This window comes from Podarcis liolepis (assembly GCF_965112155.1).
Source record: "Podarcis liolepis genome assembly, chromosome: 3".
In the NCBI taxonomy this organism is placed as follows: Eukaryota; Metazoa; Chordata; class Lepidosauria; order Squamata; family Lacertidae; genus Podarcis; species Podarcis liolepis.
This window is the reverse complement of record NC_139557.1, coordinates 124,499,494-124,526,853: the sequence shown is the minus strand read 5'-3', so window position 1 is coordinate 124,526,853 and position 27,360 is coordinate 124,499,494. Positions and strand designations below refer to the sequence as shown.

Sequence of the window (27,360 nt, the reverse complement as noted above, 5' to 3'; positions counted from 1 at the left end):
TTCTAAAAACCCTTCATTATAAAAATTAATTAAAATCAAATTGATGGCAACCGATTAAACAAAATTCTGTGCAGGTTGCCAGAGGAGAGAGTCAGGCTGCGCCCTGACCAAAGGCCTGGCGGAACAACTCTGTCTTGCAGGCCCTGCGGAAAGATGTCAGGTCCCGCAGGGCCCTCGTCTCTTGTGACAGAGCGTTCCACCAGATTGGAGCCGCAGCCGAGAAAGCCCTGGCTCTAGTTGAGGCCAGCCTAACCTCTCTGAGGCCTGGGACCTTGAGGATGTTATTGTTTGCAGACCGTAGGTTTCTCTGTGGGGCATACCAGGAGAGGCGGTCCCGTAGGTACGAGGGTCCTAGGCTGCATAGGGCTTTAAAGATTAAAACCAGCACCTTAAACCTGATCCTGTACTCCACCGGGAGCCAGTGCAGCTGGTATAGTACCGGATGAATGTGATCTCGCAGTGAAGACCCCATAAGGAGTCTCGCCGCGGCATCTGCACCCACTGGAGTTTCTGGGTCAGTCTCAAGGGCAGCCCCACGTAGAGCGAGTTACAATAATCCAGTCTGGAGGTGACCGTCGCGTGGATCACAGTGGCTAGGTCAGGGCGAGAGAGGTAAGGAGCCAACTGCTTAGCTTGGCGGAGATGAAAAAATGCCGCCTTTGTTGTAGCTGCAATCTGCGCCTCCATGGAAAGAGAGGTGTCGAAGATTACACCCAAACTCTTAACGGACAATTGCTCTTTATGTGGCCACTGAAACTTTTCCGTGGACTCGGTGCCCTGAATGAGTTTGGTGAACACTCCACCTCCAGGCCTGTGACGGAGAGCTGATCCAAACCACGTTTCCAGGTTTTTCTGGACGTGGCAAACTGCAGTCTGCTCAGAATGCACTGAGTACATCCACAGAATGATGTCATGGAAAAATGGATCTTTGGGAGCAGATCCTCTTTCCCAAATCTAGTTTGGAAAAATAAACTGTTAACTCGGTGCTTGCAGAAACATTCTCTCTCTCTCTCTCCTTCTACCTGCCTAGCACCTTTACATCACATACAACATACAATCCACCATTTAACTCCCTTTCCCAGCAAGAGATTTGTATGGTTCGGAGGGACCCTGAGTAATCTAGTCCAACCCTTCTGAAATACAGGGATCTCAAAATAAACCCACCTGAAGTTCTATGGGGAGCCTCTCCTCCCACAGCTAGACCAGGGGACACCCCCCCCCCCGCAAGCCAGGCTGCCATGGGAACACCTTGGGGCTTAGCCCGGTGCCTGGGCCCTCCCCAGGAGACAGAAATGGGAGTTTCTAAAGTCTGCAGGCAGCTCACTTGAAAGGGACAGCCCATTCTTCCACATTCTGGAGTGAAACGTGTCAATATTTAACTCCGAAGCTTTTTATGAGACCCAGGTGCCGAGGGTGTGCAAGCCTTGGGGGCTCTATTCTCTCCACCCCGGGGGCTATTTGTGATGATAAGCAGGAGAGACAATTCCTGTTGGTGGCTGCTTGATAGCAGCCAGACAGCCCGGCCACGTTCCAGGGGGTCGTTGCAAAGGTCAGTAGCCAGCAGTCACAGGGGCAAGAGCCTCTTTGCAATCTGACCAAAAGCAGTTCGCTTTGCCTTGCAGGTGGACAGGGGGTTGTTCCCACCAGAATAGCAGGGAAGTGCAAGTGGTTTGGGGAAGTGGCTTTGCAGGGAGCCTGGGAAGGAACTGCCAAAGGGGGCAGGGCAGGTCTCTCCCCTGTGCTCCTTCCATGCCAAGTAAAGGGAAAGGGACCCCTGACCATTAGGTCCAGTCGTGGCCGACTCTGGGGTTGCGGCGCTCATCTCGCTTTATTGGCCAAGGGAGCCTGCGTACAGCTTCCGGGTCATGTGGCCAGCAGGACTAAGCCGCTTCTGGCGAACCAGAGCAGTGCACAGAAATGCCGTTTACCTTCCCGCCAGAGCGGTACCTATTTATCTACTTGCACTTTGACGTGCTTTCGAACTGCTAGGTTGGCAGGAGCAGGGACCGAGCAACGGGAGCTCAACCCATCGTGGGGATTCAAACCACCGACCTTCTGATTGGCAAGTCCTAGGCTCTGTGGTTTAACCCACAGCGCCACCCGCGTCCCCCTCCATGCCAAGTAAGACACACCAAAATGGCCACTTCCCGTTTGCTCAACAGGTGTTGTCAGGGGCTGGCAAGAGGTTGATGAGTGTGGACTGGAGTTGGGAAAGGGGGGCAGTGGTTTCTGGGGACCTGTGCCAGCCAGGAGGCAAGGGGAAGCTTCAGAGCTGGAGGGTGGAGCACAGGAGGGGTTGGAAGAAGAGGAGGAAGAGGCAAGTGCAGGGCCAGGGTCTTCCTCACCCTCTCCTGCATCCCGTCTCCCAGAACCAGGAGGCGACTGCAGTGGGAAGAGCAGAGGAAGTTTCCACACAGGCGCAGTCTCTGGCTGTATGTGCGCAGCCCGTCAGGGGAAGGTACATGAACTGGTGGAGGGGAGAGTGCTCCCCAGTTGTGGCAACGGCTCCACAGAGAGCGGATCTGGGAATAGCTGCCTAGATGCTACATTGATGTGCGTTGGGATCTGGTACTATAGAAGCAGCTGCGTCATCTTTCACAATAAATACAGGCAAGTGCTGATTTAGGCGCATCCGAACGATGTGAGATCGCGTACATGCGCACAGCGCTGAACCCAGAAGTAGCCCCTAAAACATCATTAAGGTGTCATGAAAAGGGGAAGCACTCGACAGATGTGAAAGCTCACCAGAAACTACAATAGAGTAGAACTGTGAAGTCGTCAGGAGGCTCTGCGCATTTGAAGCCTGACAGAGGCGGGAGGTCACCCTGGCTTCAACAAGGCAGGAAAGTGTTCATTCTTGGCTTCCAGGCACCTCTTTGCACCACTTATGGAGATTTTTGCAACAGATGCAGAAAACGTGCTTCTCCTTCCCCAAACCCAGTCTTTGGGGGACCTGCACAACACTGAAGATGTGCAAATCCCCAAGGGAAGCCCCAGCAGGCCAGAGGTTTGGCGCTTCCACCAGCTGGCTTCCATCCTGCTGCACCAGCACCAAAGGCTGCTCGCTTAAGAAAGAAGGATGGCTCCCTCTGCAGGGGATTCGGAGTTAATTGCCGGGCAGGAATAAGGTGGGGAGGGACCGTCTCCTGCAGACGGTCAGCTGCATACTGGAAGTTTAGGTCTATGCAATTAATGTGGATTAGAGCACTCTGGTGCAACAAGTCTACTTTTTTAAAAAAAGTATTTTTTGCAGTTAGGGAAGTGATGGGAAAATGCACAAATGGTTGGTTGGCACCAATAAGTGTCAGATAAGCAAGTGACAGAGAAGGTAAAAAAAAAGGTAAAGGACCCCTGGACGGTTAAGTCCAGTCAAAGGCGACTGTGGGGTTGCGGCGTTCATCTTGCTTTCAGGCAGAGGGAGCCGGCATTTGCCCACAGACAGCTTTCCTGGTCATGTAGCCAGCAGGACTAAACCGCTTCTGGTGCAATGGGACACTGTGACGGAAACCAGAGCACATGGAAATGCCATTTACCTTCCTGTCACAATGGTACCTCTTTATCTACTTGCACTGGTGTGCTTTCGAACTGCTAGGTCGGCAGGAGCTGGGACAGAGCAACAGGAGCTCACTCCATCACAGGGATTCGAATCGCCGACCTTCTGATCAGCAAGCCCAAGAGGACATACAGTCTCCACCCACACAAGCAGACCAGGGCAGACACTCCTTGTCATGCAACCTCCACACAAAACCAATCGGAATATTGCATCGTCTCTGGACCTCTGCATATGCCCTGCACATCAAGCAAATCAAGACAGATGCTCAACAAGGTGGTCTCTTGGAGGAGCCCCCCACCCCAGAAGAAACAGCTTTGCTGAGCCAGGCTTGTCAAGGCAGCAGGATGCAGGGCCAGACAGGGCTGCCTGTTTCCATGCGGGGACTCGTGCGCGTGGCCAGGAAGGAGAATGCAAGGATTTCCCAAAGACGGGAGACTGCCTTAGGGCAGAAAAAGCAGCCAGAGCCACATGGGAGGACCTCTGCATTTCCATGTCTTGTCCATCATGCACATTTCATTAAATGCACACATACACAAATCAAACCGGGACTGGTTCGTTAGTCTTACGTTTTGGGAAATAAACACATTGAGAAATTAAGCCGGTGTGCCAAGGGTTAATAAGCCCACACTCTGCGGGAGACAGGAGACCCTCATCCTGCACTGGGCACCCAAAGGTGGCTCTGCGCCACTTGCCTCCTGGGCACCCAAACCCCACCAGGATGAGAAAGTGCCGAACGGAGTCATTTCATGCAGAACCAAAAGATTGACGGGGTATCAACTTACTGCCTGCTTCTGCTCCTCTTCCTATAAAGGTTGGCAGTAAGCAAAGGTGTGAGAGAAAGAGAGAGGACAGTTAATCATTACCAGGACGGGGGGAACAGACACAGGCAGGGATCCCCAAGAGGAACCCCCACGTCTGCTGACACTCAAGGACACCAAGAGAGGAGGAGGAGGAGGAGAAGGACACAGGGAAGGGAGGCAGGAGGGCAGGAGCCACTGCCTTGCGCTGTGTGAGACCATCATGGCTGCCTCTGGCTTCCCTCCCAGGGATGCGACAGGCTGAGTCTAGGTGCCCCTGGCCCAGCAAGAGAGAGGGAAGGGCAGGCCGTGAGGTCTGGGCTCTGCATGCAGGAAACATGGGTGGGAAAGAAGACACGTGAGGAAGGGCTGAAGGATCAGGGAACACTCAGAGGACTGAGCAGGGGACAGGATGTGGGATATTTAACATATAGGCAAACAAACAATTCCTGCTTTGTTAGATAGGCACGTGATGGGAGCTGAAGCTCCGCGTATTCCTGTGAGCTTGTCTGTGAGAGAACGCCCCCTGTGCCCTGACAAGGAGAGGCCATAGCCGTGTATTTTCTCTTACCTGCCTGGGCACACTGCCTCTCACCTCTTCCTCTTCCCTCTCTGCCAGCAATGTGAGAACATTTGCTCATCTGAGCTCCATGCTCAGACTTAAACTAGATTTACGTATGTCCTTGTAAATGAATGACTATTTTGAGCCTGCCTGAACAAAGCTGCTGTATTTGGTTACTCTTTGACAGGTATTCTGAGTGAGTAAATGTTATTTTTACCTTCTACAAGACTGCGCGGTTATTGTTCTAAGGGGGAAATACCAGGAAAATCCAGTCTGCCTTAAAGCACCCTGGAATCCTTAAATGAAAAGGCTAAAACTAGTCTATCAAAGCTTCCCTGTTAAGCTGCAAAGGGATGCACTCTGCTGAACTCACAAGCGTGAGGAAGGAAGGATAATATCTAATAAATAGATCCTCTCCTGGCATCTATCCACACCCCAACACAGCACAGCACCTTTAAGCCCCCCAAAGGCTGTCATCACACAGGAGGAGGGGAAAGACCCTGTCACTTCTCCTCCTGCTGGGCCTACTGGGCTAAACATCAGGGGGGAACACTTCCTAAGGATAAGCAGTAATGGAACGAGTTGCGGGCAGCGCTGGGGGCTGGGATCTCCCTGCTAGAGGTCTTCAGGCCGAAGCTGGACAGATACCTGAGCACAGAGGATGCTTCTAGCACTGGATTTCCAGCACTGAGCCCTAGGGGGTGGGACTAGAGCAGGCATAGGCAAACTCGGCCCTCCAGATGTTTTGGGACTTCAACTCCCATCATCTCTAGCTAACAGAACCAGTGGTCAGGGATGATGGGAATTGTATTCTCAAAACATCTGGAGGACTGAGTTTGCCTATGCCTGGACCAGAGGACCTCTAAAGACCCACGCCACCTGGAAGATGCTGCAGGCAAATGCCTTCTCTGCAGGAAGGGACCAAAGACAATGAGGGAGACGAGGAAAGCCCCTCTTGGGGGCTCCGTTGGCCAAGTATGAAGGGGCTTCTGAATGCTAGAGCAGGCTGGATCTCACACACAGCCCTCTGGAGGTGGTTTCTCCCAGGGCAAGGGCCAGGGCTGTAGCTTGTGGGCAGGCAGAGCCCCTGCTTTGAGTGCTGCAAGGCCTGGGTCCAACCCTGATCAGTGCTGCCAGTTGAGAAGGATGGTCTGACTCGGGCTAAGGCAGGACAGAAACGGCTTCTCACAGGTTTGATGCCCAGCCTGCCTGGTAGCTGCAAATGTGGCAGGTGCTGAGGAGGAGATGTGAGCGCCGACAGGCCTTACCTTGAGCAGCTTCATGAGCCCTTCCAGTTGCACCATCAGCTCCCGCCGGCTCTCCTGAAGGGCGGACATTCGCTGCTCCAGCTCATCCTTCCTTTGCCTGTTTGGGTTGAAGAAGGAGAAGCGGCCAGTTTGCCAGTGAAATAAAAAAATTAAAGTCTTAGATATGTAATGTTCATAAATGTACCAAGCAAACACGTACATAAATATATAAACCACATATCTGAAGCAGCACAGGAAAACAGCCATGAAGCCATTTTGGCTCCCAAACTGACCAGGTGTTTTCTCTGCAAAGTCAAAGGAAAATGGAAACGCCTCCCCATTGTCTTTTCCTTCACAAATCCTGTCTTAAGCGTATGTCTGTCTGTGTATGAATAGAGTGAGCCTGTGACCTGGCTCAGGAACTAAGTATTTATCATTACAAAAGACTGGCCAGGCTCCCCAGGGTATCCAATCAAGTGAGCATTAACAGGTAAACCTGTCAGACGAGATAAACAACGCACTCAGATTTCTGTTGTAGACCACCTTTTCTGTGATGTATAGATGATGTTTCTGGGGGTGGTCTTGGACTCCAGGGCGGGCAATTTAAAATGTCTATATAAGGGTGGACACACCTGGGTTCGGGGTCCTTCTCCTGCGTGTGAAGGGGACACCCTGTTGCAACAGTCAATAAAGATCAGGCTTACAAGCTGCTTTGCTTCTCAATATTCTCTGGTTGGCCTCTGTTACTTTCTCTGACTGATGGAGAACCTGCAAAGGACTCTATAAGGGCTCTTGTGTCCCCCATAAGGGGATAAGGACAGATTTTTGTTTATTATACCAGAAAGGCAGTTCCGCTGGTATTCAAAGAAGGTCAAGCGGCCTGCAAATACGCCCCCTATCCTTCCCACTCTTCATGCAGCTGCCTGCCTTGCAGGGCCGTTGTGAGGGTGAAGAAAAGCCCTCTGCCTTGGGTAAAGGTGGCACAGAATCAGAGACGGGCACAGCTCTGCCGTCTGTTCAGTCTGCTTGCCACGGCCAACCGCCAGCAGTAGAAGAACATAAGATAGCCCTCTCTTCCTCCACCTCCTCCTTGAATTCATCTAATCCTCTTTTCAAGCCATCGATACGATACAATAATCTTTATTGTCATTGTCCCATACAGAACAACGAAATTGGGGGGGGGGGGGAATCTACATCAGACATTCAGAAACCAACACGCCTCCTATCCCAGCTATCCCAGCCTGGTTAGCCCCCTAAAAACTCTGATACACCATAATTAAATACAATATACTCCCGTAGAGACTACCTTACACTGTGTTTAAAACCAAAATCGCATTTGGATAGAAACTGTTTCTCAGGCTGCTAGTCCTAGTCTTTATAACCCTGGACCTTCTTCCAGAAGGCAGAAGCTGAAAGAGATAATTTCCGGGGTGCGCACTATCCTGCGCTATCTCTGCAGCTTTCTTCTGGCACCTGGAAGCGTAGATTTGATCCAAGGTGGGAAGAGTGCACCTAATTATTCTCTCCGCAGTCTTTACAACCCTGGACGGCATTGTTTCTCCCCTGGCCGTGCAGGTTGGCGGCCATCCCTGTCTCTTGTGGGAGGGAGTTCCACAGCTGAACTGCTTGCTGCGTGAATAAGTACTCTTGTGCAAGCAACCTCCCTCCTGGGGTCCTGTCCCTCCCCTACATTCTTACCGCAATAGCCTCAGTTCCGCCAGCAACGTTGGATTCTGCTGGGCTTTCTCTGGTGTCGGCTGAGAGGCCTGTTCGTGCTCTAGCCGCAGCCGCTGAATTTCTTGCAGAATCTCTCTGTGCAAGTAAAATAAAGAAACCAGCATTAGCCCTCTTGCTTTCTAAACTCCCAGGGAAGGAGTTTAAACAGGGTTTAATATGTCAGTGGAGTTAGTGAACTCTGGCCCTGGCTGGCCTGCAATCTTCTGCAGCACAATCCACACACACAACCCAATTACTTTTGGGTGGGTTTGTATCATCAGGTAGAGATACATCCTAGAAAAAGAAGATGCTATAGGAGACCCACCTGTGGAATGCCTAGTTTTGCGCAGGTGTGGACCCAAGGCCAGTGGGGAGGCAGAATGGGCTGCCCTCAACTTCCACAGAGTTGTAGAGTTGGAAGAGTTGATTGAGTCTCCACTGAAATGAGGCTGCATTTTAGTGTTTTAATGTTGTATTTTAATCTTGGTTTTTAAGCTGTATTTCAATCAATTGTTTTTATATTTGGTGTTAGCCGCCCTGAGCCCGGTCTTGGCTAGGGAGGGCAGGGTATAAATAAAATTCATTATTATTATTATTATTATTATTATTAGGTCCCAGGGGTCAATCAGTCCAATCCCCGTCTTCTTCCAGAGTCCGGCACAGAGAGGGGGCCTTGTCCAGACTCTTCCCCCATCTCTCTCTCTCTCTCTCTCTGCCATCCCAGGGCATGAATATTTTGCACACCCCTTTAAAACACCAAGCCTTCATTTTTCTCCACCCCAACTTTTTTTTTAATAAATATTTTTTATTAGATTTTCCATAAAAAAAACATTTTTACAAAATTATACATCCATTTTTAACTTAAACCCTTTTTTCCAGAACTTCCCTCAGCTTGTCTGATAATTTTCCGTTTATTTTTTATCCTCGTCTCACATTTCCCAATATTATATTGCACTCAAATACTCTTAATCACATCATATTTTTAAAACAATATTTCTAACAGTAATTTCACAGAGCTTCTTGAAAGCCAACTTTCTTATGCAAAAATAAAAAATGAAACCTTTCACTGAGCTGATGGAGCGTAAGGACTGCAGAATCCTCCAGCTGCACTGTGGGGCTGTCCCCTTGTCAAAGCATCCGTCCACAGAACTCCCACCGGGAGGCAGCAGCAATGGAAAGTGGGGAAGGGAGAAGATCTCTTGCTCAGGAGCCCAAAGAAGGCCGGGCGGCCACCCCTCCTCCACGCCACCTGAGCCCCCTTACCTGTTCTTGTTCTCCAGCTCTGCTATCAGCTGCCGCTGCTGCTTGTTGGCATCGAAGTTGAACCCCAGGTCTGTGGGTGGGCGCGGCTGTCAAGAGACCCCAAAGACACACAGGGCTCAACGAGGACCCAGCAGTGAAACCAACGCGAGCAGCCCCCTCCCCGTCACCAACACGCTGGGGAGATGGTGGTAAAGACAGGGAAGGAAATCAGATCAGGTTGTCGTTTAATCGTAGAGTTGGAAGGGACCCCAAAGGCCATCTAGTCCAACCCCCTGCAAGGCAGGAATCTGTTTAGGGAAGTTTTTGATGTTTGAGGTTTTATTCTGTTTTTAGTGTTCTGCTGGGAGCCGCCCAGAGTGGCTGGGGAAACCCAGCCAGAGGAGCAGGGAATAAATAATAAAATTATTATTTGCCCAACGTGGGGCTTGAACGCACAACCCTGGGATAAAGAGTCTCGTGCTCTACTGACTGAGCTAGTGCCTTGTCCCCAGGAGGCAGATCCTCCATAAGAAACATAAGAAGAGCCTTCCGGATCAGGCCATTGGACCTTGTAGTCCAGCATTCTGCCCTCTCTGTGGCCAACCAGGTGGGTTGATCCAGCTGGCTCGTCTCGGGTTCTTATGGGAGTTGCTACTAAGGAGATGGTCTTTTCAGTGGTGGCGCCCTAGTTACGAAATGCCCTCCCCAGAGAGGGTCACCTGGGGCCTGCACTGTGGTCCTTCCAGTTCCAACCTTTTTAGAAACTTCACCAGGCTTTTTAAAAACACGCTTCAGCGCTTTGTGGACCCGGGGGGCGCTACTGTTGTCCGCTATCGATTTAATTTTGATGCTGTCTTAACCTTTTATTTACAGATAGGTAGCCGTGTTGGTCTGCCATAGTCAAAATAAAAAAATTCCTTCCAGTAGCACCTTAAAGACCAACTAAGTTAGTTCTTGGTATGAGCTTTCGTGTGCATGCACGTGTGCATGTCAGTGTATCTGCAGAAGTGTGAATGCACACGAAAGCTCATACCAAGAACTAACTTAGTTGGTCTTTAAGGTGCTACTGGAAGGAATTTTTTTATTTTAACCTTTTTATGTTCTGCATTTTGATATTTTATGGTGTGGCTTTTTGTTTTGTTTTTTAACAGAAAAGTTGTACACCACCCAGAGAACCTATTCTTAAAGGGCAGCATGAAAACACCGCGAAGCGTAAGCAAGCACACAAGGTTTTCTTTGCTCCAATATGCTGACTCTCTGGAAGGCAGCCTCCCTGGGGACACGGGGCCTGCGTGTTTCTAGCCTGGCCTCCAACTAATTATGTGACTCCCAATCTGAGCGCCACGCTTGTGGTGCAACGTGACGAAATGGACTGGAGGGACACAGACTCAGCCACGTAAAATGCTCCTCCTGAATTGCTGCAGCATGTTTCGAAAGAAGCCGAGCGCTGCCAGCTCACCTGCCCAGGGAAGCAGCAGCTGGGCATACCACAGCCATAGGAGAAACCGTTAGCAAGAGAGGGGGCCAGGCTGGCTGCTTACCACGTTTCCAGCTTCCGCAGCGAGCCTGGCAGCGTAGCGGGCGATGAGTCGGTGCTCCTCATCCAGCCGGCTGGGGCTGTCCAGGACGCTGCTGGGGGCGGGGAGAGAAAGCCAACAAGCGTGAGTGCCAGTCAGGCAAGGCAGCCAGCAGTTGCCCAATGCCAGGCAGGAGTCAGGGCCCTCCCACCTTACCTCCTGCCACGCCAGCATCAAAAGTGGGCTAGTTCTTCCCAGGCCCAAGTCAGCATTCTGGTTTTGACCTATCAGTTGCCCAGATTTGTAGGCACAGATCATCCTCTAGAATAAAACAGCTTACCAGGGAAATGCTGAAGTCGCCCTTTGGGGTGCCTCAGGGTCAATTTTTATGGTAGCCCAAATCTCAGTTGTACAGGTGTATGTATATATTTCAATTTTAACTCATGAGCTATTGCTGCAATCTGCTCTGATTGTATATTTTATCTTTATGAAGACTGTTGTTATTGTGTTATGCGAGCTGGTCTTTGACCATAATAAATTATCTATCTATCTAAGCCTTATGTGGCTCAGAACCCCAAAAAGCTCCAGGGCCACCTCTCCCCATGTGAACCAAGCCTGACCCTGTGGTCGTCAACTGAGGCCCTTCTTCATGGAGGTCCAGAGGGTGGAAAATGAGGGCAGGCCTTTTTGGTGGTGGCCCTGCCTTTGCAGCAGGGGGAATGTCTGGGGCCTTGGGGGCCTCTTTTTAGCGAGGCGGGATCTGGAAGAGTCTCTGATGGGTTATTAAACTTTTACAGCTTGTGTTGGTTTTAACTGGTTTTAACGTGGGTTTGTTTGTTTTGCAAGGGCAAGCTGCCAAGCGCTTTGCAAATCTGAAGCGCCACGAAGATGACAAAATGGCCAGAGCAAAGTGGGGAACAGGGAGCCGGCTGGAGTCTGCAAAAGGCCTCAGGAATATACGGCTGGTACCAACTTGAAAGAGGAATTGGACAAGAGGAGCCTTATGTTTCAGAAGAAGAAATGGGATGCAGGGATTGGACTGAGAGCTCAGGCTGTAAATCTGAAGGGGCTTCAGCTGTGGCAAACCAGAACTGACTGGACGCAGCACCAACCAGAGGAGTGGCAGAGTCATCTGGGATGGTTTCCTGTGCGTAAAAATAAAAAGGAACGAAACTTGACCTGTTTAAAATGACGCAGCAACCAAATGTCCTGCCGAGCAGAAGTGGACCCAACGGAAGATCCATCTTAAACACAATTGGGTCCCGACTTCTGTTTAGGGTGAAGATGCCCTGGGAGGTGGCATCCCCCTAATTCCTCTGGGAAAGACGTCCCCTGGCTGTTGGGCTGTGTGTGAGAAGGTGTGGGGTGAGCGAGTGATGGTGTGTATTTCATTGGGCTTTCCTTTGTGAAAAAGCTGCTTGCTAGGTCAGGGAGGGTGTGCATTTCTGCACACAATGGTGAGCACACGTTTTGCAAACCAGAGCCTCATGCACCCATGTGCTGCGCTCCTGGGGCACCAAGTTTGAAGCAGATGAAAGGAGGTTGTTTCTGAAACTCAAAAGGACGAAACAGCCTTGCTGCTGCTGCCGTTTAACAGAATTTTGCTGCTGCTTCTGTGCTCTTAAGGTAAAGGTAAAGGGACCCCTGACCATTAGGTCCAGTCGCAGGCGACTCTGGGGTTGTGGCGCTCATCTCGCTCTATTGGCCGAGGGAGCCGGCGTACAGCTTCCAGGTCATGTGGCCAGTATGAGTAAGCCGCTTCTGGCGAACCAGACCAGCGCACAGAAACGCCGTTTACCTTCCCGCCAGAGTGGTACCTATTTATCTACTTGCACTTTGAGGTGCTTTCGAACTCCTAGATTGGCAGGAGCAGGGACTGAGCAACGGGAGCTCACCCCGTCGTGGGGATTTGAACCGCCGACCTTCTGATCGGCAAGCCCTAGGCTCTGTGGTTTAACCCACAGCATAGCCAGGCTGCATGTTTTACAAATACAATCATGGCTCCCTCTACCCCCAAAACAAGGCTGCTTCCTCATTTTGAAACCATGCATCAAGGTGAAATAGTCATTATCGCAGAGGAATCCCCTCAGCAAATTTAGGCAGGAAAGAAAGAGAGCCCTGTAAGAAACATGTTTGAACCATGGGCTACAGATGGTTCATTCGGAACTGCTCAATATTTCAGGACTCTCAAAAAGCATTTAGAAGCTTTTTTCATTAAGTTGCTTACAAAGAATGCGGTTTTAAAAACTAACCCTCTTTGGGCCATGTGCCCAGATCCAATGCATGCACGCGCACCCTTTGGGGCACTGAGTGCTGCAGCCTCATGGCCCTTCTCCATGCGCAAGTTTCAGTTTATGTATTGGTCCAGCTGGCTACTCAGGGCTTTGGGCACAGCTGCGCATGGTACTGCCATGTTCATGGGCTCCCCCGCCCTCCCCCCTCTCCTAAGACTGACCGTGCGCCACTCTGGAGCTGGCTCACATAGGCTGCGATCAGGGCATGCTCATCCCTAAGCCGCTTGGAGGGGGCCGGGCTGTAGTGCAACCTGGGGGGGGGGGAGCAAAGGAGGCAAAACAACACGACAGAAATAAAAAGATGAGGGCAATTGGGAAAACGCAAATGATGGCAAGCAACAATTAAAATAAGGAAACTTAAAAACATTCAAAACATGGAAGGAAATGTGCAGGAACCTCACTGGAAAGAGTGTGGAATCACGGTGGCAAGGAGAAAGAGTTGGATTTTCCCGTATTTCTTCCCCCGCCCCAAAGCTACCCACATCACCTGGTAAAGGTAAAGGTAAAGGGGACCCCTGGCCATTAGGTCCAGTCGTGGCCGACTCTGGGGACTCTGCGGCACTCATCTCGCTTTATTGGCCGAGGGAGCCGGCGTACAGCTTCCGGGTCATGTGGCCAGCCTGACTAAGCCACTTCTGGTGAACCAGAGCAGCGTACGGAAACGCCGTTTACCTTCCCCTGGAGTGGTACCTATTTATCTATTTGCACTTTGACGTGCTTTCGAACTGCTAGGTGGGCAGGAGCAGGGACCGAGCAACGGGAGCTCACCCCATCGTGGGGGATTCAAACCGCCGGCCTTCTGATCGGCATCACCTAGCACCTGCAGGCATAGAGCAGCCGCGTTTCTGCAAAATGAGACTCTTGTGCAAGGAGGGAGGAGGAGGCAGCACTTGAGGAGTCCCAAAATGCAAACACTGCCCCAGGTGTGCCTAAGGAGCTCTCCCCGCCCCCCTTGGAGCAAATGGTGCCAGAATGAGGAGAGACCCAGGAGCAGCCCCCACCCGCATTCTGCTTCCAGCTCACTTGAGCAGAAATGGAGAGGCCGTTGCTTCTCTGCCACAAGGCTGAGGAAACAAGATTTGCTTGCTTCCACCTCTCCCAGCTCCGGCAAAGACATGCCCCTTGACACTTTTCGTCTCTCAAGCAGCAGCTCCTCACTCCCTTCCTTCCCCTGTTGTTGTTGTTTAGTCGTTTAGTCGTGTCCGACTCTTCGTGACCCCTGGACCAAAGCACGCCAGGCCCTCCTGTCTTCCACTGCCTCCCGCAGTTTGGTCAAACTCATGCTGGTAGCTTCAAGAACACTGTCCCACCATCTCGCCTCTGTCTCCCCTTCTCCTTTTGCCCTCCATCTTTCCCAACATCAGAGTCTTTTCCAGGGAGTCTTCTCTTCTCATGAGGTGGCCAAAGTCTTGGAGTCTCAGCTTCAGGATCTGTCCTTCCAGTGAGCTCTCAGGGCTGATTTCCTTCAGAATGGAGAGGTTGGATCTTCTTGCAGTCCATGGGACTCTCAAGAGTCTTCTTGCATTGACGTCCTTCTTCATGCAGTGCACAGCCCACAGGAGGCTACCAATTTAAAGGTAAAGGGACCCCTGACTGTAAGGTCCAGTCGTGGACGACTCTGGGGTTGCGGTGCTCATCTCGCTATATAGGCCGAAGGAGCCGGCGTACAGCTTCATGTGGCCAGCATGATTCAGCCACTTCTGGTGAACCAGAGCAGCGCACAGAAATGCCGTTTACCTTCCCGCCGGAGTGGTACCTATATATCTACTTGCACTTTGACGTGCTTTCAAACTGCTAGGTTGGCAGGAGCAGGGACCGAGCAACGGGAGCTCACCCTGTTGTGGGGATTCAAACCGCCGACCTTCTGATCGGGAAGTCCTAGGCTCTGTGGTTTAACCCACAGCGCAACCAGTGTCCCTTAGATGGCTTTAAACGGAGATTGGATAATTTCATGGAGGGGGGGGGGGAGGGATATCGCTGGCTCCTAGCAGGAGGGCTCTGCTCTGCCCTCCACTGTCAGAGGCAGCAAGGCTTCTGAATCCCAGGCGCTGGAAGCCACAGGAGGGGAGAGGGTGCTCCTGTGCTCAAATCCATTGACTCATCTGGTCGTCCACAGGATGCTGGACTAGCTGGGGCTCTGGCCTGATCCAGCAGGCTCTTCTTCTGTCTGCTCTAAGCCAGACTTTCCCAACCTGGTGCCCCACAGATGTCGCTGGAGGACAGCTCCCATCAGCCCCAGACAGTATGGTCAGGGGTGATGGGAGTTGTAGTTCTAGCTATTCCTGGGGTGCACCAAAGCGGCTGCTCTAGACACAGCCTCCTCTCCTCTCCCCGGGGCACAAAGCCTGTTCTCCGATTTGGAGCGCCTCCCTTTCCCCAATTACTTTTATGGCATGAGACTATTTACAAGGCTCACCTCTGACCCCCATCATGCTTTAAAGGCATTACACCTCCAAGCTGACTTCAATCGCCGCTTGCAGTGTTTTATGGCCTCGCCATAAAGCTGGGCTTAGCGGCAGTGGAAAGTCATAAACAAGGAGGCCCCCCTCCCCGTAAGATTCATGGGGGACCTTCCAGGAGGCAAAGACCCATCTTGAGCAAGACAAAAGAGGAGGAGGAGGAGGAGGAGGAGGAGGAAGGATCCCCTGGAGGGAGCAAGGCTGCTGCTGCTGAGCTGGGTGAATGTTTGCCGAGGGGGCATGTGGCTCTTCATCTTCCCCACCCAGATGTTAAACTTTGATGCCTTTTCAGCAACAGATGGAGAACTTTTCACTTGTCCAGGGAGCCTTTTTTTTTTTTTTTAAGTAACGGGCTGGGTTTTAACTTAGTGGTTGTGTGCTGACATGTTTCACCCTGATGATGATGATAAAAATTTGTATACCGCGCTCCATCTGTAAATCTCAGGGCAGTTCACAGCATAAAAATACAAGATAAAAATACAAAATACATAATAAAAGCAAGAACAAAAGCAATGCAAGCCAATGACTCCCCCCCCTTGATGAACTTCAGGGTGGCAGAGGAACAAGCTCCCAAAAGCCGGTGGCCCCCCAAGTGAAGAGGCTTGAATTAAAGGTTCAGAAAGGGAAAACGAAATGAAACATCTGCCCCATGAGGAAAAATTACAATTTTTCGAGCTCTTGGGGAGAGAGAAAAGGTGAGGGGGAGGGGATGCATGGCAGAGGTAAATAAAATTGTGAACGGCATTGAGAAAATGGAAAGAGTGTTTCTCCCTCTTTCATAAGACTAGAACTCATGGGTCAGATTCTAAGAAAGGCAGCTGAAAGGCTTTTTCAGCATCTAAAGAAACTCACTGCTATCTGTTTATCACCACGCTTTTCAAAATATTCAGTAACACTCAACACTGGTCTCACATTATCCCTCCGTTGCCTTGTGGGTAGAAATCCTGTCTGATCTTCATGTGTTTCATTTCTCAAGACTGTTTTAAGTCTCCTTGCCCAAATGGTTTCTCCCTCTCTCGTAAGACCAGAACTCGTAAGAAAAGCAGGAGTTCAGGGATGCCTGAGGCTCCGCTACCGGCTTTCTGGTCCTGGAGTAGAAAAGGCCACGACCTGTCTTTTCGCCCCCCACTCTGGAGCAACACAGTCGTAACCAGGGCTTGTAACACTCGCCGTGACATCACTTTACGGGCAGAGCAAACACAAAGCGAGCTGCTGGATGCGTTATGGTCTGGCTGGACTCCCGTTTACGAGGCCGCGGGCTCCAGCTCCACCACGTCTGTGGAAGGAGAATCTGCGTTGCTCACAAGGCGGCATATGTCAAGCAGGCCTCCCTCTGGCCTAGATCAAAAGAGAAAGCTGCTCTCCGGACAGAGGCATGTGGGCATCAGAGCTTCAAGGCTTCTAATAAAATGTGCAATTGGGCAGAGGCAAGGAGAATCTGGACCTTCTTGTCTGGAAATGTCAGAAAAGCAGCCTGTGATATATGGGAAGGGGGCAGCTGCAGAGGAACAAGCGGGAGAGAGGAAAAAGGAGAAGAAACTTGCTCCACCAACATGCTCCTCCACCTGAATCCTGAAAGAGACAGCAGGAAACCTACACGAAACAGAGAGCTCGGGTGCTGCTTGAATGTTCAAGTGTGTGCTTCTTACAGAACATTCTCATTCCCTCAACCTTGGAGGTGAAAACTGCAAAACTGATGTGAGAACATGGCACAGGCAGGGCAAGTCGGTGGAGGACTGCTGAAGGCATAGCTGCTTAGCAAGAGCTGCTCTGGCAGGGACAGGTGCCTCTCGCTTCCTCTGACCCGACTGGGTGGCTTTGAAAGAGGATGGGGCAAATTCATGGAGGGCAATGGTTCCTCATGGCTACTAGCCATAATGGCTAGGCTTGGCAGCGATGCTGGAAACCAGAGGAGAGGAGAGCAGCCAGGCTTTCCTGATGTTCTTCAGCCACGTGCGAGCCCTCTGAGAGCGCCAAACGATGTGTGCCTTAGCTTAGGGCCAGTTCTGGCTTGGGCCTGCCAGGCTTGTGCCCTCTCTGATGTTGCACAATTGCAGCTGCTCCTGCGCCTTCTCTTCCTGACTCTGCTGCCTCCTCCAGGCAGGGATGAGAAGCTGGAGCAGCGGAAGACGGAGATGTTACTCGCAGAGCCAGCGCCTTCCTGGAGCTCCAGATAATGCCCACTTGAGAGCGTTGCCTGGTCAGTAGGTTCCCCTCTTTCTTTTCCTTTCCACTGTGCCCTTAAGAAGTCTTCAAAGCCAGTTCAAACCCAATGGGAGAATGGTCCCTGCTTAGTCTAAGGTAGCTCCCTGGGCCAGGTAAGAGACAAGCACCGCTCATCCCGGTCAGGATAATCCTTCTACATTAAACTCACTTAAGGGACAAGATCAAAACAAACGTAGCCTTTACATGCAGGAGACAAAAAGGAGACAAAACTGATGATTAAAAAACAAGCGAAAGGAACTTAAAAAGAAGACTCCAATTCATCTTTGCCTAAGAAAGGAGGGAAGCTCTTCAGAGAGTCAATGGGAAACGCCAAATCAGATCTCTCCAGCCGTCAGTTGTGGTTTTATCCTCCTCAGTTGCCTCCTGACGTTTGGGAAATGAACTTGTTTCAGGTTCTGCACAGCGGGTCATGGGGGTGGGGGGAGGAATTCAGACCTGAAGGGTGGTGTTTTGGGTGGGGAGAGAGAGAAGGGCTGGTCCCAGCTGGCAGGGAACCCCAGTGCCTCCTCCAGGTGGAGAGAAATGGATCCAATGCACTGTGGGGGGAAACCTCAGGCAGCAGAGACACCACCAGCAATCAAACCTGGTTTTAGCAATATCCAGAACGCTCAGAGCCGGAGCTGCCATCTTTGCTCCTTCATCAGCCACCTTCTCTCTGCAGCGCCCCCAGAGGAGCCCCCCATCTCCCACCCCTCACAGAGTGCACATCCCTACCTTTTCGTTGGAGTCGGGGCTCCGGAGGACATGTGGGTCACCATGGCATCATTCATGTTCGCGAGGGGCCGGGAAGGGCTGAAACAGAAAGGTTTTAGGGTGGGTTATGGCCAAAGACCAAGAGATGGCGCAGGGCTGGAGGAAAACCAACCACGGACTCTTCGGGGGCAGCAGCTGGCTGGAGACTCTGCCCCCCCCACTTCCTTTTTTGTGGTATAATTTTTTATTAGATTTCCCAAACATTTTCACAATGATCCTCATCTCAAATAATTGCATTGTTTCATAAATTGACTTCCCACTCCCACCTCCGCAGTGTTTGTACTCAAATCTTTTCTACTGCATTATGTCTTTATCTGTCAGAAAAAAGTTTCTCTATTTACCAACATTTTACCATTTTCCGCTTCTGCCTCAAATCCTGCCTGCGATTTCATTTGACTATAATATTTTTTTTAAGTAGTCCATTCTTTTTCAATTATAAAATTCTTCACAGTGTTATAAACTTCTGTCATGTTGCCTCTGACTCCCCTTTCCTCTAACCGAAGAAGTCCCAGGCGCTGCAACTTTTCCTGACAGGGGAGCTGCTATCTCCCCTGGATCATCTCGGTGGCCCTTTTCCGAACCTTTTCCAACTCTACAATCTCCTTTGGGAGGTGAGCTGAATCACAGACTGGTATAACGGCAGGGTGATGTTGGCAGTCCAATTTTCAATTCCTTTCCTAATGATCCTTTGTATGGTGCTCACCTTTTCCACAGATGCCACACACTGGGGCGACATCTTCATCAATCTACCGTATTTTTTGCTCTATAAGACGTACTTTCCCCCTCCTAAAAAGTAAGGGGGAAAGTGTGTGCTTCTTATGGAGCGAATGCAGGCGGGAGGCTCTGCTCAGCACTCCCTTTAAAGAGCCGCGTGGAGCGTGTGTGCAGCTCTTCGTGGCTTTTCCCTAAGGAGGGAGAAGGGCTGCCCTTGGCCTTAGCCACGCACAGCCTCTCCTGGGCAGGGGATGAAAGCTCCTCTTGCCCGGGAGAGGCTGTGCGCGGCTATCCCATAAGCCAGGACAGCAAGCGTGATTGCTGCGCAGCGATCCCGCTTGCTGTCCTGGCTTCTGGGATTCGGAATATATATTTTTCTTGTTTTCCTCTTCCAATAACTAGGTGCGTCTTATGGTCTGGTGCGTCTTAAAGAGCAAAAAGTACGGTATCTGTTACAGCCGCCTTTCATTTCAGCAGCTTGGAGGCAGCTCGCAAACAAACAAAAGCCAACTGTGAAATGACGAGAATACAACCGAGTGCCTTCTACCTTGCTATAATGTGTGTGCAAGCTGTCCCTGGCAGTGCCAGTCATTCAAGTGCTCAACAAACACACATGTCAAGTCCTGTCCTGCATTTTACCAGCTGCATATTATCAGCTTCCCAGCTGCACAATTCTTCTCCCGATTCCACAGTTTGGGTCCAGCTGCATACTAGCAAAAAGCAACAACAAAATCCCTGCCGTCAGCAGACCAAGCCTCTCTCTGCTCCCTCTATTAGGCAACTCAGCAACTTCCTCCTGTTCAGTCCAGTTCCTCTCAAAGTTTCACAGGCCAGTCGCTACCTTGGGCAAGGGAGAGAGGGAAGCGCAGCTGTTTGCAGAGTGAGTAGCCAGGTGCAGAAGTTCACTTGCCCTTCTGGGACTGGAGTAAGGACATCAGAAGAGGCTGCTGGATCAGGCCAAAGACCCACCTAGTCCAGCACTCTCTTCTCACAGAGGCCAACCAGATGCGTCCATGGAAAGTTTGCAAGCGGGACCTGAGCAGCATAAGAGCACCCTTCTTCCATCCTGTGGTTTCCACCAAACACACAAGGCTCAGAACATTCAATAGGCAACCAGAAACCTGCTTGTCTGCAGCTGCCTCAAGCTGTCACCCAGCAAAGCTTGAAATAATAATAATAATAATAAGAATAATAATAATAATAATAATAATAATAATAATAATACTTTTATTGTCAATGTACAACCTATGTACAACTGTTAACAGAGAAATCTGAGGGCTCCCTTGGACAAAAACCAAGGACACCAGATGTTACATCATGGTTACACCATGAAAGGGGAGGTCTGGTGGCAGGAATCTGAGCATCCTGGACCCTGCCCCACGGTTCCCCTTGCCCTCCACCAAACACCCATCAAGTGTCACAAAAGAGATATTTCTATTTCCCTGTTTCCAAGTTAATCACACCCTTTTGTCTTCATCTGGGTTTGTTCTTTCTGGAATGGCTACCTGTCTGGCACTCAGGTATCAGGATGCCAGGGATTATCACTCAGGCAGAGGGGCTGCTGAGGAGCTGAGCTCACAGGTCTATAGGAATTTCTGACCTTTCCCCAGTGAGCCAGTACAGAGATACATTTATCAGTGGATTCTTACATTTGGTATTGTGCAGCAGAGGCCCTTTGAATAGATAGGAAGAAACTGTGATGAAGTGTTTTGTGGGGACAAACCACACAAGTCACAAAAGTGATTGTGCTGATTTTGGTAGTGGGCTGCATGTGCATGATATCTGCTGGAGCGGCAACCCCCCCCCCCCACATATGCATAAATTCCTGCAACACTATGAAATTAACCGAACCTCCCCACCACCCCAAACACTCAATCTCGTTGCACTCTGTGTGCTTGTCAAACAACATCCTTCTCTTCGCCCACCTCAGTGGTCCCCAAGGCCTGCAAGAATCCCAGGCAGCAGGGAGAAAGCCCTTCTTCCGCAGGCTAGACCCTCTCGCTGTCCCACATCTCTTGCTGAAGCAACTGCACTAAGGGCAGCAGAATTAAAACAAAACAGGGAGGGGGGCAATGTGCTTTTGTACTCTGCTGCCTTCAATTTCCAATTTGTAGCAAAATAATGCTGCTGTGGTGTAGGGATGGATGGGTGTGTGTGTGTGTGTGTGTGTGTGTGTGTGGAGGAATTATTTCCTTGCTCCAGTTGGTACGAGGGCCTATAAAAATGAAAACATAGTCAAAAGGGGGCTGTGTCACACTAAGCCCCTGCCTCTGCCCCATGGAAAGGTACAAAGACTAATCTGTCTGCGATGGCCTGGGACTCGGACTCGGAGCCAGAGGAGTCTCAGTCCACACCGGATCCTTTGCCCCAGGCGGCATCTGAACCAAGTCTGGGGCCTGATTCTGAAGAGCCCCAGTCTGCACAGGTTCCCCTGCAACAAGCACCAGCTGGGCCGAGTCAGGGGCCTGATCCTGCCCTGGCTCCAGATGCGGGGATGACCTCCTTGCCTCCAGCTGGGCCATCACTTACAGCTGCTCCACTACCAGTTGGGGCAGGGGAGGCTGAGGCGGCCTCTGGGTCTAGTAACCCACCGCCGTCTCCTGAGCTGCAGAGACTGAGGTCTGAGAGAGACCTGAGTACTCACAGGAAGAGTGCTCACCTTCGGGCGAAACAGGGAGGTGAGTCTCTGGGGGATCAGGACCAGCCGCTACCCCGACAAAGATAAAAGGCTGTCGGACCCCGTCCCAGGTTGCAGGAGCAACATTGCTGTATGCTGGATCCTGCCTGAGATCCTGTACTTGTCCTTGCCCGGATTCCTGCCTTGGCCTGTCGGACTGTCTCTCAGCAGAACCTTTGGATTCTGGACCGGACCTGGACTGCGTTTCACGGGTTACCCCCGGGCCCAGCACACTGCCAAAGATTCTTTCCTTGGACTTTTTAAAGCAGAGGTTGGATGACCATCTGTCATGAATGCTTTAGTTGAGATTCCTGCATTTTTGGGGGTTGTACTAAATGACCCTTGGGGTCCCTTCCAGCTCTACAGTTCTATGATTCGATGAGAGTGCAACTGGCTGCTTGACTGAGCTGAACAGCAGGACCCCTCAGCCAGCAGCAGCCTTGAGAAGAGAACAGATGAGCAGCCAGGCCTCTGAGCGACGGCTCCGTCTGTCCGTCCAGATTATCAAGCCTATGGCAAGTTTACCCTGGCATGGTAGTGAAGGTGCCCACACACAGAACCCAGTGTTGGATGACACTGCTGCCAAGAGGTGAGAAATTGGCTGACTCAACCACTAAGAGAAGTTTGTAATGAGATCCTTGAGGGAAAAAGGGCACCTGAATCGTGGAAAGAGGCATATATTTCACTCATACCAAAGTTAGAGACTGAAAAGACCCAACTCAAGAACTACCGCCCAATATCACTCCTTAATGTGGATTACAAAATTTTTGCAGACATTTTGGCAAAAAGATTTAAAAGAGTCTTGATGGAGAAGATTCATAAAGACCAAGCAGGTTTTCTCCCTAAAAGACACCTGGCAGACAATGTAAGGAATGTAATAGACATTCTGGAAAAGCTAGAGGTGAATATAAACACTAAAGCAGTATTGATTTTTGTGGACGCGGAGAAAGCCTTTGACAATATTTCTTGGAGTTTTATGAGGAAGAATCTTCATGGGATGGGGGTAGGCCAGGGTTTTGAGAATGGTATGGCTGCAATATATTCTGAACAAAAAGCTAAACTGATTGTAAACAATGTTGTGACCGAGGAACTTAAGATAGAAAAAGGAACACGACAGGGGTGCCCGATTTCCCCATTACTTTTTATTTCAGTTCTGGAGGTGTTGCTGAACATGATAAGAAATGACCAGCAGGTCAAAGGTGTGCAGGTCGGAGCTAAACATTATAAGTTAAGAGCGTTTGCAGATGACCTAGTATTGACTTTGCAAGAGCCAAACACTAGTACGAAAAAGGTTTTAGAAATAATACAACAGTTTGGCCAGGTAGCTGGATTTAAGTTGAACAAGCAAAAAACTAAAGTTTTAGGGGAAAACTTAACAGATATGGAAAAGGAGAAATTTCAAGAGGAAACAGGTTTGACTGTGGTAAAGAAGGTGAAATACCTAGGGGTTTACTTAACATCTAAGAATGTGAATTTGTATAAGGACAACTATGAAAAATGTTGGTCAGAAATTAAAAAAGATCTAGAAATATGGTCAAATTTGAAATTGTCAATGTTAGGCCGAATTGCAGTAATTAAAATGAATGTATTGCCTAGAATGTTATTTTTGTTTCAGACCTTGCAGATTCTTGACAAGATGGAATGTTTTAAGAGGTGGCACAAAGACATTTCGAAATTTGTCTGGCAGGGCAAAAAGCCCCGAATTAAATTTAAGATATTGACAGATGCTAAAGAAAGAGGGGGTTTTGCCCTGCCGGACCTAAAATTGTACTATGAGGCAGCAGCTTTTTGCTGGCTGAAAGAATGGATGCTCCTCGAGAACACGGACATCTTGGATCTGGAAGGTTTTAATAATGCTTTTGGTTGGCATGCATATCTTTGGTATGATAAAGTTAACAGTGCCTTTAAAAATCATATTGTTAGAAAAGCATTGTTTAATGTTTGGATAAGATATAAAGATCTATTGGAAAACAAAACCCCTAGATGGGTGTCACCAGTGGAGGCCAAAGCAGTGAAGAAACTCAATATGGAGGTCGGATGGCCGAAGTATTGGGAAATTTTAGAACAGGATGGAGATAAGTTCAAACTACAAAGTCAGGAGAAATTGAAGCATAAAGTAGAAAATTGGTTCCAATATCGTCAAATAATGGAATTTTTTAAACAGGACAGGAAAATCGGTTTCCAGGTGGAAAAATCAAAATTAGAAACCGAACTGTTAGAACCCAATACCAAGAATTTATCTAGAATGTACAACTTGCTGTTGAAATGGAACACACAGGATGAAACAGTTAAATCGGCTATGATTAAGTGGGCTCAGGATGTTGGACATAACATTATGTCAGCTGACTGGGAATGGTTATGGAACACCGGTATTAAATTTACGGCATGTAATGCCTTAAAGGAAAACATCATGAAAATGGTATACAGGTGGTACATGACCCCAGTCAAGCTGGCAAAAATCTATCATTTGCCCGATAATAAATGTTGGAAGTGTAAAGAGACTGAAGGTACCTTTTATCACCTTTGGTGGACATGCCCGAAGATTAAGGCCTTCTGGGAAATGATCTACAATGAAATGAAAAAGGTACTTAAATGTACCTTTCCTAAAAAACCAGAGGCCTTTCTCTTGGGCATTGTCGGCCAATTGGTGACAAAGAAAGATAGAATTTTTTTTATGTATGCCACAACAGCAGCAAGAATACTCATCGCAAAGTATTGGAAGACACAAGATTTACCCACTGTGGAAGAATGGCAGATGAAAGTGATGGACTATATGACACTGGCCGAGATGACAGGCAGAATCCGTGACCAACGAAAAGAGACGGTGGAAGAAGAGTGGAAAAAATTTAAAAGCTACCTTAAGGACTACTATAAACTTAATGAATGCTAAAATGTTGTGGTTTCCAGAAGCAAAAGGGTACAGGGATACAAGGCTAGACTATAAAAGAGGACTAAGATGATAGAGATTGGAAAGTAACAATTGGGAGTTGCTAGTTGAATTATGGACATTGGGATGCAGAGAGGGGGGGTATGGGGAAGTCCAAGAAAAGAGGTTTATGAAAATACGTTTGAAATTATACGTGTATGTTTGTCATTTTTAGTGTTTGTTTGTTTTTCTTAAAAATGTTGTAAAATCAATAAAAATTTTATAAAAAAAAAAAAGAGAAATTGGTACCGGATATTTCTAACACACAAAAAAATGAAAAGGAAGAGAGAGAAAGAAATCAGAGAAAATCCACGGAACACTGCACTCAGGGCAGGAACCCAGATGCAGCAGATTTCGGTGGGGAGGGTAGAGAAACCCAGTTTCTTCTTCTTCCTCCCGCTTCTCTTGCCCAGCTCAGTGGTGGCAGCACTCCTCCTGACCTCGTTTTTGTCTCAAAGGATGAGAGGAGGCAAACAAGCACTTTTGCGTTTCCAGAGGCAACTTCCTTTTGCTCTTTGCAGAGATGTCACTGACACCCAAAGACTCCACAGGACAAAACTGGGCCAGATCCCTCACCGCCAGTGGCTCTGCTCACTGGGCCAGAACAGCACCAGGCAAGAAGATGGCAAGACGACAGAGGCTTTCTGCGCCTCCCGTTGCCACAGTCTCAAAGCACGCGGTGGCATTTCCCTCCTGAATTAGTCGGGGCGTGAATTATACAGAAAGCTCTGGCGGCAGAGGCAAAACTGAGCACGCTGCTCCAGGGAGGGGAGGCGGGAACAGATCAAAAGTGGATGCACTTACAAACAGGAGCGGAACAGGCGCATGCAGGCTAATGCAACCCTTGGCTGCAGGACCAGGAGAGTGCCCGGTGCCAGGAAGCAACAATTCACCTCTCTGTTCTGCACTCACGATGGCACCAGGGCACTCAGGCTGCTTCATTCTCCATCACAGCATGTCACATGGCTTCCTGCTGAAACCCTCTAATTTCTGATATCGCAAATAGTCCTTGCACCGTAGCGCAAGAGCGCCCCTCCAGGTGGCAACAGGAGCAGTGGGTTCGAGTCATGATCCCCGAGAAGAAGCCCTGGACAGGGTGGTCAGGGCTGAATGAGGGCTGGGAGGAGCTGGAGGAGCTGCTGCTTAGTGGCCCTGCAGAGGGACCCAGCAGGTTATGGGAGGCTGTATGTGGGCCTTGAGAAATGTTAAAAATAACAATATCAACAATAGTTTATACCCCACACATCTAGCTGCGTTTCCCCAGCCACTCTGGGCAGATCCCAACAGAACATTAAAAACACAATAAAACATCAAACGTTAAAAGCTTCCCTAAACAGGGCTGCCTTCAGATGTCTTCTAAAAGTCAGTTGTTTATTTCCTTGATATCTGATGGGAGGCTTTCCACAGGGCGGGCGCCACCACTGAGAAGGCCCTCTACCTGGTTCTCTGTAACTTGGCTTCTTGCAGGGAGTGAACTGCCAGAAGGCCCTCAGTGCTGGACCTCAGTGTCCAGGCAGAACGATGAGGGTGGAGGCGCTCCTTCAGGTATACAGGACCGAGGCCATTTAGGGCTTTCAAGATCAGCACCAACACTTTTAATTGTGCTCGGAAATGTACTGGGAGACAATGTAGGTCTTACAAGACCGGTGTTATGTGGTCCCAGTCCCCAGTCTAGCTGCCGCATTCTGGATTAGTTGTAGTTTCCGAGTCACCTTCAAAGGTAGCGGCACGTAGAGCGCATTGCGGTAGTCCAAGTGAGAGATAACTAGAGCATGCACCACTCTGGTGAGACAGTCCGCGGGCAGAGAGGGTCTTAGCCTGCGTACCAGGTGGAGCTGGTAGAAAGCCGCCCTGGAAACAGAATTGACCTGCGCCTCCATGGACAGCTGTGAGTCCAAAATGACTCCCAGGCTGCGCACCTGCATTGTGGGGTTGGACTAGATGACCCTTGGTGTTCTCTTCCAGCTCTGTGAAGGAGTCACAGTGGGCAAGGAATCCAAGCCAGGAGAGGGACCCAGTGGGTTGCTGCCACGTCATCCCTCCCTGGTCCTTCCTACTGCCCGAGGTGCCCAGTGCCAGCCTTGCCTCCAGCCATGGGGGCCCCTCCCATACCACCAGAGCCTGCCCCTCCACCAGTCTCCATTGCCAAGTCCCCACCCACTTGGGAGGCATCAGGCACCCAGGCTGGATTCAACCCTGCGCTTGCCTAGGAGATGGAGGTGCTTACGTGAGCAGGCAGCTCAGGCCCACACACCTGAAGGAGTTCCCGTCTGCTTGCCCCATCCAAATAAACGTCCCACTTGCTGCGCGGAAGTTGCCCCCACCCCTTTGAAAGGGGAGGCCGGGGGGAGCGTGTCCCTTGACCGGCCAATGTCCTAGCACCTGTTGTGCCATCAAACACTTGCCTGCCTCACTTGCAGAATCACTGCCGAGTCAGGAGGGAGCCCTGGGGTCATCTAGTCATTGGCTGCCAATCGCTATGGGGCACGGAAACAGGCAGTGGGTCAGCAGAGCCCCCAGACAGAGCCCCAAAGCCATTCTGCATCTCATACGTTGGGGGGTTCTATATCTATAATGCACAAACACATGCACCCCACAAACAGACAGCCTAAGGGTGAAGTCACTTACGAGACTCTTTCCAGGAAATAAGAGCAACCTCATTTCAAGAAATTATTAC

General features: G+C 50.0%; 1 protein-coding gene across 6 annotated transcripts in view; it reads right to left on the bottom strand.

Annotated features, from left to right (window-relative positions):
* The window catches only part of DTNB (dystrobrevin beta), a 109,877-nt gene that overhangs the window by 32,474 nt on the left and 50,043 nt on the right, over window positions 1-27,360 (bottom strand). For 2 of the 6 annotated variants that reach the window (XM_083494428.1, XM_083494429.1), the window contains exons 10-16: window positions 18,328-18,405; window positions 13,090-13,179; window positions 10,659-10,749; window positions 9,139-9,224; window positions 7,858-7,971; window positions 6,181-6,277; window positions 4,336-4,356 (exon numbers count right to left, since the gene is read on the bottom strand). In XM_083494428.1, the coding sequence (XP_083350554.1) occupies window positions 4,336-4,356; window positions 6,181-6,277; window positions 7,858-7,971; window positions 9,139-9,224; window positions 10,659-10,749; window positions 13,090-13,179; window positions 18,328-18,405 (577 nt within the window). The remainder of the gene's footprint in view (window positions 1-4,335; window positions 4,357-6,180; window positions 6,278-7,857; window positions 7,972-9,138; window positions 9,225-10,658; window positions 10,750-13,089; window positions 13,180-18,327; window positions 18,406-27,360) is intronic. The other 4 variants (XM_083494430.1, XM_083494431.1, XM_083494432.1 and 1 more) reach the window with 4 other exon arrangements.